At 47.3% G+C, this 12,461-nt stretch overlaps 1 protein-coding gene across 2 annotated transcripts in view; it reads left to right on the top strand.

Annotated features, from left to right (window-relative positions):
* CRELD2 (cysteine rich with EGF like domains 2) overlaps positions 1–12,461 on the top strand; it is a 636,644-nt gene that overhangs the window by 31,466 nt on the left and 592,717 nt on the right. The window contains exons 9-10 of one of the 2 annotated variants that reach the window (XR_009555724.1): positions 1,463–1,611; positions 4,064–4,284. Coding sequence is in view for 1 of the 2 variants with exons in the window: in XM_060244788.1 (XP_060100771.1) it covers positions 1,463–1,611; positions 4,064–4,108 (194 nt within the window). In the remaining variant the exon portion in view is untranslated. Of the gene's footprint in view, positions 1–1,462; positions 1,612–4,063; positions 4,571–12,461 lie in introns of those variants that run through there. The other variant, XM_060244788.1, reaches the window with a different exon arrangement.

The raw sequence follows: 12,461 nt of genomic DNA on the forward strand, positions 1-12,461 counted from the left end.
TCTGGAAAAACGTAATACTTTCTGCAGTTAAACATTAACTTCTTTTTTTTCTGTCGGGTACAGTGCATGTAAAACAATGGGGTGGATGCTACCTGTGTTCTACCACTCTGCTGAACAAATTTGGAAATGATTCCTCCAGCCCATGGCGCCTTCTTCCACCCTAAGTGGCTCTGCTCTTAGAAAAAGAGCCAGTTTAGTTGAAGAGAGGTTCTTGAATGATGGTTGGATCCATCCCATTGACTTTTAAAAATAGTGTCATATCGTTCAGGGGGAATTAATATATGAAACCTGAGCATTCCACGTGTGTTCTATGTTTTTACAAGCCATGAACACAACAGTAAGAGTTTGAAGATACGCATCCCGTAAAATCTTTAAAATGTAGTTCTTGGTTTCTTCCTGTAACGGTGAGTGTTGGGTAGGAGGGGGAACTGGCTGGGCAGCCTTTTGGCAGACCGATCTGGAGAGAGAAGAGGCAACCATTTTTGAGCTGAAAGACTCTGCATTTCAGGTTCTCCCCAATCTCCTTTGGTAGCACAACTGGTGGCAAGCAGGTAGTAGCCATAACTTGTGTTCTGCATAATTTTTTTTTTTGTGTGTGTGGGGGGGCTGACACTGTGCAAACAACTCGTTACAGTTTTATGAAGTTGTAGAGGTACTGACAGTCTCAGCTGTAAACAGGAAGAGAACAAGGGGGCAAAACAGTAGAGCATGATTTTACATTTGTAATAATACAATTGTTCATTTCCGGGGGGAGGGGAGAAGTATGTCTTAAGTCAGGGATCCCCAACATGCCTGTGGGCACCATGGCACCTATCAACAACTCTACTGGTGTGTGCAGAAAGTGAGCAGAGCCTGGTGGGGTTTTGCCCAGCAAGGCTTCCGATTGGCCGCTGGACATCCGGTTGGTTGTACAGATTTTTTAAAAATCGCTTTGGCAGCAGCTGTCATCACAGTGCAAGAATCTCCATTGTGTGACTGAAGGTGAGCTGTAGGCATTCAAGAAAATATTTGTAAGCAATATGTTCATTTTAAAAAGCATCTCGTGAAACGGAACTTCTGTCTGAAACGTTGAAGAGTTAATACTACAGTTGCACTGAAACTCTGTGACTTTTGTGGTTGGCTCCGCCTCTTGTGGCAGCCATTTTGCGGTTCTGTTGGGTACAGAGCATGTAAAACAATGGGGTGGATGCTACCTGCTGAACAAATTTGGAAATAATTCCTCCAGCCCAGGGCGCCTTCTTCCACCCTAAGTGGCTCTTCTCTTGGAAAAAGCCAGTTTAGTTTAAGAGAAGGTTCAACAGTTTTTTAAGTGGGGTGTAGAACTTGAATGGTTTTCTTGCTTAATCATAAGAAAAAAAGGAATCTATTTGGGCCTGTCTAATCAAGAAGCTGAACATGCCTTTTTTGAAAATATTGTGGAAGCCCTACTATTAGATCATAGGACTTTGGGTTACTCTTACAGATGTGAATGAATGTGCCCTTCCTGAAAAAGTGTGCGTGAGAGAAAATGAAGACTGTGTCAATTCTCCCGGTGGCTTCAAATGTGTCTGCACAGGAGGCTTTGAAGACAAGGATGGCGTCTGTGCTCCAATTATAAAAACAGGTGAGTGTGTTTGTAAACCCCTGGGTTAGGGAAACATACAGGTTCAAGTTTTATTTATTTGCGTTAAGCCATAGGCTATTACAAACAAAAATATCAGAGAGGTTCATAGGGATAAAATATACAGGTAAAATACAATGTAAGTAAAATATCATATAACCATAAAACAAATTATAAAATTTCCTCAAAAAAACCCCCACAAACTAATACTAAAAACCAAAAACGAACAACCCAGGCAAAATACGCCACAAAATCAGTAATTAATTGACACCTGTACAAACAGCTTTGGCCCGTAATTTCTTCGCCGCAAGGGCAAACAATGCCATTCTGTGAGATATATTAGCATCGACATCAGCTGACGGAAATACAATCTTCTCAGGATCTGAATAGGCGTGTAGATTAGTTAATATCCCGGAGAGAATTTTTACCCTGGGTTGAGCGTACAATGGACAGGTAAGAATGTAATGAGGTAAATCCTCACGGGAATGCCATAGATACAAAGACGCTGTTCCTTAGGGATTTTACTATAACGGCCTGCGAGCACTGCCGTCGGCATTGTTTCAAAGTGCAAGGATGTGAAGGCAACTCTGAGGTTGTGGTTAGCTATGCTAACCAAGTAGGGAGACCTAAAATGATCATTCTTAAATAGTTTAAACCAAAGTGTTGACTGACATTTTAAAACGGAATGTCTGTCTAACAGGGCATCGCACTTAAATATCCAGTTTGAGATGTCAATTGTCTACTGCTAGGGAAATATAGAAAATCCAGTTTTATAGAAAAACTGTTAGACTCTTGCAAGACTGGGTTGGACGGAGGAACCTTTGCTGAAACAGGCCCCAACCCCACTGGCTGTTCCTTGTGCCAGAGAGCTTTGTTTTTTGCCTTCTGATTCTTGTCTTTATGAATCCATGGGGCTCCCAAAGACCTTTTCAGGTATGTTAACTTGAGCTTTCTTTTTAATTTGAAACGGGGGGGGGGGGATTCCAGTTGGAACGAGGCATAAAGTGGACTTCACTCCACACACATTTGCTGTCTTTCTTGCAGACCAGCTATTTAGGATTATCACAAAGAATGCTGGGCTACGTGAAACTTGGCTGAATCCAGCAAACACATTCTAATGGTCTTAGAGTACCTAGCACTGAATAACTGAAGGCAGATCAAATGCTCCTTATTTGCAGATGTGCTTTGTCAGTTTAAAGCTCATTGATGGACTGTGCGAATTCTTGTGTTTGAAAGGGAGAGAGATTGCCCGCTGGATTTCAATCAGCCCCTCACTGCTGGAGGAGAGCTGATCTAAGTAACTGACAGTTGAAAACAAACGGAATGTAACAAACATATCAAGAGCCTGCCCCTCACATCTCCATAAAAATGTACGCTATCATGCAGATGTTATATTTGCTCTGTTTCTGTACCGCTTTTCTTTGTGGCTCAAAATGATTTACGATAAAAAAAAAAATCAAATTCTGTCCCTTTCCAATATTTGTCAGTGTCGCTGAGAGAATTGATGAGCTCTTCCTCCAGAAGAGAGGTATTTAACGTCCCAACGACTGGGATCTAAGAATATAAGAGAAGCGATATTGGATCAGGCCAATGGCCCATTTCAGTCCGACACTCCGTGTCGCGCAGTGGCCGAAACCCAGGCACCATCCGGAAGTCCACCGACAAGGCCGCATACAAAAATGCCACGTACAAAATTTTATGTTTTAAGTTGTGGAGCCCTCCAGAATATTCCCCTGCAAAACACAAGGGGGTGTGACCTCTGGAAAGTGAAACGAACCCCGTGCAAACTGTGACGCTGAGAGACCCCAGGCTCCCAAACCCCAAAGAGATCCGTGAAGCCCTCCTCTGTGTCCCCTTACCAAGCAGTAGGAAGGGTGGAAACTTTAAGGTAATGCCTGCAGGCCAGGCTGGTAGTGGCGATATGCCTTTCAGTGGCCCGTCATCTGACAGTCATCTGGTAAGCAGTCCTGAGCCAGGGTGGAGAAACAAGTATAAGTCATAGCCGTCTCATGGGGTTCTTACATAAGCAAGAGGAAATCAGCTGATGAGGACATGTCACTTCCAGTTACTCCCTCTAAGCTGCGGAGTCTTGTGAGCAAAAATTTTTGTGAGCCACTGGCACTAAAGTTGTGAGCTGCTGCATAAATTAGCTTGGCCTGGGGCCATTTTTTCCTGAGCTGAAACAGAAACGCATGAGCCAGAGGCTAAAAAAATTGTGAGCTCCTCAGGCTAGAGGGAGCAGGGCCAGGAGAGAGGAGGAGGGTGAGGGTGAAGGAGATCCCCTCTCCTCTGAGACTTGGGGGGGAGGAAACAGTGCCGCTAGCAGGTAAGGACCCACCAGGATCGTACAGATCTTTTACACTTGAAAATGTCCTTCCATTTTAGATTATGATAATAATGTGGCAATGTCAATGTGTTTAAAAACAAAAACAAAACTGGGTTATATTACTTTTGACAGACGAGGCATCAGAAAACACATCTTCACCTGCTACCCATGAGGACTTATGATCTGCATTCAAAGATGAGAGACGCTGATATCCTGATCCTTAAGTTATTGGAAGGAACAACCCTTACGGTGTATACATGGTATTAATTAAGTGGTGGTTTCCAGTATGATTCCTTTTGGTAATGGGTGGTAAATTGCCCTTAGAACTGCATTTCTTCAGTGAATAGAAATGGCTGGGGTTTTTTTAATATGGCCATTAAATTATCTTAGAGGCAGTTGGAGGTAAATAAACTGCAGCACAATTGAATAACTTGAACTCAGTCTGGAACTAATAGCTCTTCTGTGGAATGATCTGGTTAAGGAAATTGGCAAGTTGAGTCACTTTGTACATATGAACCTATTTTACAGTTAGAACATGCCCTTTCAAGACTGTTAAATGGGAGGATTTGTATCTTGGAAGATACTCCTTGTACATGTAAACATGTCTGATTGGGCATTCAATAAAGATTTTATTTTAGCTGTTACATCGTGTATGCTTTGTGCACAGCGTTTCCTTTATTGATGGTATGTGACCAACAGCACTTGTCAAGCATGCATATCTCTGTGTGCCATGATGGTCCCTAAGACAAAGAGCAGAACACCACCCTCTCCTGCTCCCCTCCTCTTTTGCAACTTAAGGGCAAGTAGTAAATCCATCTGGCCCAAGGATGTTTAGGTTAGCCTTGCTGGTAACAGTGTGATGCTCCTCTCCCCCAAATTCACACAGACAGGTTTTATCTGCTCTCAGAGAAAGTGTGAGAAAGGGAGATGTTTTTCATAGCCTGCATTCCTTAGTAATAAAATAGATACTTTGTAGTAACCTTTGAACCTGTGACTTATATTGCATCTGTATGGTATCCTTTGAAGCTATCCTATAAAGTAACTACCGTATTTTTCGGAGCATAAGGCACTCCGGACCATAGGACGCACCTTCCTCCTGGGGGGCGATCCGCTGCCTCCGCCTCGATCCCGGCGCTTCCCCCGCACCTGCCTGCCTGGCTCCAGCTTCTTCCAGCAAGTGCTGGGATCGCTCCACGCTGCCCCCACCGCAAACCCAGCGCTTCACGAGCGCCGGCTGCGGAGAGGGCAGTGTGCGTCCTCCGTGCCTGTCTGCCTGGCTCCAGCTCTGACGCTTAAAGCAAGCGCCAGGATCGCTCCCTCCGCCCTCTGATCCCAGCGCTTGCTTTAAGCATCAGAGCTGAAGCCAGGCAGACAGGCACGGAGGAAGCACGCTGCCCCCTCCATAGCTGGCGCTCCCAAAGCGCTGGGTTTGCGGAGGGGGCGGGTGCTTCCTCTGTGCCTGTCTGCCTGGCTTCAGCTCTGATGCTTAAAGCAAGCGCTGGGATCAGAGGGCGGAGGGAGCGATCCTGGCGCTTGCTTTAAGCGTCAGAGCTGGAGCCAGGCAGGCAGGCGCGGGGGAAGCGCCGGGATCGGAGGCGGAGGCAACGGATCCCCCCCCCCCCGGAGGAAGGTACGTACCTTCGCTCCATAAGACGCACACACTTTTCCCCCCACTTTTTTGGGGGGGGTGGGGGGGAGTGTGTCTTATGGTCCGAAAAATATGGTATGTAAGTCTGTATACGTCATTACTTCCAAGGATTCTGTCCTTGGCAAAGCTATGGAGTTTCTACAATAAAGCAACTTTTGGTTCAATAACAAAAGACTGATTATTGAGAAATATCGATGCTTGACATTTTGGAAGTAATCTCACTTGGGAACGTATCTGAACTGGCAACTTTCTGACCATATGGCGGAGGGAGGTCCAGACAACGGAGAAGTTCCCAGCACTCCAGAGCGACTGCTGGGTGAGGAACGAGGAGACGGTGCTGACCCAATAAACCCTCCGTGGCACATCCTTGATGCCCGGAGAGTGGCAGGGAGAGGTTCTCCGCTGCACATACAGCAACTATTCATCACTCCTAGAGTGTGGGTTCCCAGAAAGTCCACCAGCTTAGTGGACGAAGCACCGGCTCGAAGAGAAGCGATCCTGGCACTGCCCTCCATGCACTCGAAAGTGGGGGAAGACAGCGACCAGGGCACTTTGGAGATGAGTGGAGGGGATGGCCGAGAAGACAGAAAGTGGCCGTGCCCCAACCCAGATCCAGATGAGGAGGAGGAAGAGGAACAAAACCTTCAAACAATGAGATTTGAGATGGCTGAAATGGCTAAGGGGCTGCGAGATGAAATGCAAACTAATGCTACCTTCATGGTCCAAGAAGTGAGGAAGCAGTTGGAGAGGGCACTGCAACCACCGGATCCAAGAGGAGGATTGCTACCTCCACCCACAGTGCTACAACAACCCCAACCCCCGCCACTGCAGCCATTACCCTGCGACTACGGAAGGGGTCGAGAACTAGATACCACCTTTGATGGGGACCCCGAAGAGGTGGAGTACTTCTCAATACAAGCGAATAGCTTCATGCATTATTGGGGGAACACCTTTCCCGATGAGTTCAGAAGAGTGGATTATTTGGGGTCGAAGCTGAAGGGGGCGACCAAGCAGTGGTACGTGAGTTTGTACGAAACCAGGAGCCCCGAGCTAGACAACGTAGCAGCATTCCTACACATTCTGCTGACCCAGTACGAAGATCCTCTACAAGAGACCAGAGCCCCTACTGCACTGAGAGACCTACAACAAGGGTCTAAAGCAGTATGAGAATACATGGCTGAATTCAGAGCAAATGTGGCTAAATTGTGGTTGTGGAATGAGCAGATGAAGATAGAGCAGTTCCAGTGAGGACTGAACAGGAGCGTACTGGATCAAGCCCTTCAGCAAACTTGCCATACCACGCTGTTGCTGAACATGCACTTCAGGAAGGAGACCACGTCATCCACTTTGAAAGAACTGAAGTCCTTTCTACGGTCTCACATTATCACACCCGCCTGAACAGAGAAGCTATTGAGATTTACAAACACCAGCACAACTTTAACAGAAAGGAAGAAGGCATTTCCATCCACCATTCTTGGTATCCAGCTCTGCAAAACACCCTACAGACTACAAATTGCAGAAGGTCATAGAACAACCAGCACATTCCAGAGAACAATCAGCACAATCAATAACCATCTTCCTTATCTTCACACCCCTTCCAACCCTCCCAGCAATCAACACAGAACAATGGTCACATTCCACAGCCAGTTTCCTTATCACCACCCTTCCAGGAAGCCCTACCAAACAATGGGTACATTCACAAACCAATTGCCCTCTCACCACACCCCCTCCAGCCTAGAAATAGCAGCTCTCCAGCAGCCCTGGCCTCACTCAATGCACAGCAGCCAAGAAGGTCAGAACGCCTGCTCCGGCTGCAACACCACTGAGGATGTTCTCCGCAGCTGAGAACGAAACGTTTGGAAGAAAAACTTTCTCCAATAGAACACGGCACTTGAGCCCGAAAGATTCTACAAACGCTAATGAAGGTGATTTAACTCAAAAGATTCCAATTAGGCTTGGAGTTAAACAATGATGCATTTTAGCACCCTTACTATTCAACCTTTTTATTAATGATTTGGCTCCCTTTCTGAACACCATAGATGGGCATAGTCCCAAACTTGGTGCACTACATGTCCCTCTTTTGCTTTACACTGATGAATCTGTACTACTGTCCCTCTCATGCATAGGTCTGAAAAGGTTACTTTATTGTTTTATGGACTATTGTGAGTTAAACTCATTGACCTTAAATTCTCAGAAGTCCAAAATCATTGTCTTTGGGAAAGTGTGGAAATTGTCTAAGTGGACTATAAAGGGGCATCATATTGAGCAAGTTAAAACTTTTAGATACTTAGGAGTGCTCTTCCACTGCAACACTAGATGGGCTGCTCACAAAAAGGGAGTGATGAAATCTATGAAAAATGACATATTAGAGATTACCTGGTTTTATTACTCAGGGGCCGTGGGGGTCCAAACTAGGGTTGCCAATCCCCAGGTGGGGGCAGGGGATCCCCCAGTTTGGAGGCCCTCCCCCCGCTTCAGGGTCGTCAGAAAGTAGGGGAAGGGGAGGGAAATGTCTGCTGGGAACTCTGTTATTCCCTATGGAGATTTATTCCCATAAAAATCATGGAGAATTGATCCGCGGGTATCTGGGGCTCTGGGGGGGCTGTTTTTTGGGGTAGAGGCACCAAATTTTCAGTATAGCATCTAGTGCCTCTCCCCAAAATACCCCCTAAGTTTCAAAAAGATTGGACGAGGGGGTCCAATTCTATGAGCCCCAAAAGAAGGTGCCCTTATCCTTCATTATTTCCTATGGAAGGAAGGAATTGAAAAGGTGTGCGGTCCCTTTAAATGTGATGGCCAGAACTCCCTTTGGCATTCAATTATGCTTGTCACAGCCTTGATCTTGGCTCCACCCCTAATGTCTCCTGGCTCCACCCCCAAAGTCCCCAGATATTTCTTGAATTAGACTTGGCAACCCTAGAAGGTGGGCTGGCTCAGCAGAAAATGGGGGGGGGAGGAGAAAAACAAGAAGAGGGGGAGGAAATGTCCTCAAGAGAAGAAGCAGCAGTGGCAGGACCCTGGCTGGGGTGTATGGAGGGAAGGGAAGGATGGAGATGCTGCCCAGAAGCGGCAACACGGCCACCACGGCTGCCCTTTACCTGTCCCTCACAGCCGCCAGCCCCGGGGAAATATTCCGGGTGGAAAATGCAGCCCTGAGTTTTCCCCTCCCCTGGTGGGGGAGACAGCACTCTAGCGCTGGATCTGCCTCCAACACACACCATTTTTTGGGTGGGGGCGCATTTTTTTAGCTCTTGCCCCCCCCTTCCCCCAAGAAATATGTAGATCCGGCCCTGCTCAAAGGCACCTGATATTTCTTGAATTGGACTTGGCAACCCTAGTCTGAGCCCTGTAGGGAATGGATCTGACCCATGGGCCTCCTGTTTGGCTATCCTGGTCTACAGGATTACAGCTCAGGATGGCCCACCTCCAGGTAGGGTTTGGGGTTGCCCTGGAATTAAAATGGATCTCTGGACTACAGAGATTAATTTATCTGGAGAAAATGGCTGCTTTGGAGGCTAGACTCTAACACATCTAGGGTTGCCAGCTTCCAGGTAGGACCTAGAGGTCCCAGATAATTACAACTGATCTCCAGACGATGGTGATCAATTCCCCTGGAGAAAAATGGCTTCTTTGGAGGGTGGATTCTACAGCAGTATACCCTGCTGCACCCTTCATGAGCTCCACTACCCAAATCTCCATAAATTCCTAAACTGGAATTGGCAAACTTAACACATCCCTTTTGAGCTCCCTCTCTTCTCTAAATTCCATTCCTCCCAGGGCACTGCCCCTAAACCTCTAGGAATTTCCCAAACGGGAGTTGGCAACTACTGAATGTATGGTTTTCTTTGGGTGAAGAGGGTTACTGGGGAGGAGGAGATTCAGCCATTTGAGTTACTATTAGCAGTGGCGTCACTAGGGTGGGTTGCACCCTGGGGCCAAGTGCGTGGGTTGCACCCTGGGGCCAAGTGCACCCCAGAGGCGTCACTAGGGTGGGTTGCACCCTGGGGCCAAGTGCGTGGGTTGCACCCTGGGGCCAAGTGCACCCCAGAGGCGTCACTAGGGTGGGTTGCACCCTGGGGCCAAGTGCGCCCTGCTGGCTGCGCAAAAGCGTGGGAAGGCAGGAAGCCCCTCTCCCTCCCCGCCCGTGTTTTGGAGGGAGCTGCGCCCTCTCCGCCTTGCGCAAGCGTTGATGGCCGCCTCTAGTTGCTGCCCGCCCGGAGCCCGCGCCTGGGGCAGAGCGGGTGGATGTGCCCTGGTCGGTAGACGCCGCGAAGCCCCCTTCCCTTCACAGGCCCGCCAGCACCCGGGAGGAGCCGCCCGCCAGCCAACCACCATGCATCAGGCCTTGACTCAGCCGCGTCCCAGCGCCATCCCCCTCTCCTCCGATTCCATGGGTGACTCACTGCTCCAGGCGCGGGCTCCAGGCGGGCAGCAACTAGAGGCGGCCGTCGAAGCTTGCGCAAGGCGGAGAGGGGGGCCAATGAGAATGCTCTGGGGGAGGGCCAATGGCCCTCTTGGCCCCGCCCCAGTGACGCCGCTGACTATTAGAATTACCCTTCCCCTTCAGTATTTCAGAGCAAAGGAAAAAACTGGAAAAAACCTCCCCCCCCATACTAGGGTTGCCAACTTTGGGTAGGGAAATACCTGGAGATTTGGGGGGTGGAGCTTGAGGAGGGCAGGGCGTGGGGAGGGACTTCAGTGAGATATAATGCTATTGGGTCCACCTTCCCAAGTGGCTATTTTATCCGGATGAACTAATCTGTCATTTGGAGATCAATTGTAACAGAGGAAGATCTTCAGCCTCCACCTGTAGGTTGGCATCCCTACGTGGAGGTTGGCATTCCTACACGCAAGCTCTGTTCACAAGTTACAATGAACCAATATATAATCTGCATACAGTGTACACTTGATTTTTCTTTTCATGTGCATTCTCTTGTTACATTAGGTGTATGTGCAGCTGAACATGTGATTGAAGCCAGACATTTACCCAAGTATTGGTCCCTGGTTTCATTTGTAAAGTGAATGCAAGTTGGCTTTTTCTATATATCTCTGCAGGATGTATATGCATCCCCTGTAACCTACGAACGGTATTTTGAAGCTACTCTGTTTATTCTTCTACTACATGTCTATGAATCCTCTTCTCTGAGCAAGCCCTGGAGTTCGCTTGGGATTACAATTGATCTCTGCCTACAGAGATAAATTCCCCTTTGAACTGCCAAGCCCCTGATAGGGGTGAGGAGTCCCCCACCTCCAAGTACCATTGTCCATCATTGCTGGAAGCAGTGGCAGGAGAAGCACTAACAAGAAAGAAGAAGATATTGGATTTATATCCCGCTCTCCACTCCGAAGAGTCTCAGAGCAGCTCACAATCTCCTTTACCTTCCTCCCCCACAACAGACACCCTGTGAGGTAGATGAAGATATTGGATTTATATCCCGCCCTCCACTCCGAAGAGTCTCAGAGCGGCTCACAATCTCCTTTACCTTCCTCCCCCACAACAGACACCCTGTGAGGTGGGTGGGGTTGGAGAGGGCTCTCACAGCAGCTGCCCTTTCAAGGACAACCTCTGCCAGAGCTATGGCTGACCCAAGGCCATTCCAGCAGGTGCAAGTGGAGGAGTGGGGAATCAAACCCGGTTCTCCCAGATAAGAGTCCGCACACTTAACCACTACACCAAACTGGCTCTCCAGAAAAACAATGTCTCATCTATTTCCTAGCAGTTCCTAGAGCTACCTGGAAGTGACAAAGGGAAGCTCTAGGAATAACTCTATGATAAGAACTTGCCAGAAACTCTGTAGTAAGGATTCCATATAAGTAGAAAAGGCCTTATTTTTCTTTTAATTTTTTTTTCTCCTGGGACACTGCTTGCCCGCAGCCCTCCCACCAGTTGCCGCTCTCCAAGTGGGGCTTGGAGATCTAAAAGAATTACAACTGGTCTCCTGGTAACAGAGATCAGTTTTCATGGAGAAAATGGCTGCTTTGAAATGGGGTGACTGGGTATGGTGGGGACATGGGGGGCCACCATCAGCAATGATGTGATGGTGGTCCCCCATGTCCCCACCATACCCAGTCACCCCATTTCAAAGCAGCCATTTTCTCCATGAAATGGAGAATGATGTGATGATAATTCACAATGATGAATTCACATCAGCAATGATGTGATGATAATTCTGGGAAATCACACTTCTCTAGGACATCCCACTTCTCTAGCAATCGCCAGAAACACTGTGGCAATTTCTAGAGAGGAGTGTCATTTCTACGAAAAACCTGGAACCCAGTTTTACCATAGAGTTTCCAGCAATTCCTAGAGAAGCATGACTTCGAGGTGTTGCTGAAAGCAATTTTCTTTTTAAAAGATTCTTGCTGGCCGCTGTGGTGCCAATGGGCACATGGCAAACACAGTAATCATTCAGGAACACAGCCTTTCCCAGCATCACTTCTGTGAACAGGGAACATTAAGGACTGTCTTGGATGCAGTTTTTAAGGACTGTCATGGCACCTTGTTTATAAAGTGTCCGTCACATAACTATTTGCCATACTGTAAACTTGATAATAATTTGGCACTAGATTAAAAAATAATAATACGGGCTTCTGCTTATTTTGGGGTGCGGATGTATTCCTGTTGATTTTGTTTTTGCTTATTATTCTTAGATGTGCTGCTATATTTAAGTAGAGCATTACCTTGTTGCTTTTAAAAGACATTGTTGATGCTGCTTTTTATTGCTTTTTTATTTTATTTTATTATTTTACTGTTTTAATCTGTACACCTCCTTGGGAAATCTGTATAGTGCCATTTATTTATTATTTATTCATTTAGGGAATTTAAATGATGCAACTCTAGAGACTGGCCTAAAATTGGATCGTCAAACAACAGAAGCTATCAACGT

This window comes from Heteronotia binoei, chromosome 8 (genome assembly GCF_032191835.1).
Source record: "Heteronotia binoei isolate CCM8104 ecotype False Entrance Well chromosome 8, APGP_CSIRO_Hbin_v1, whole genome shotgun sequence".
NCBI classification, from domain to species: domain Eukaryota; kingdom Metazoa; phylum Chordata; class Lepidosauria; order Squamata; family Gekkonidae; genus Heteronotia; species Heteronotia binoei.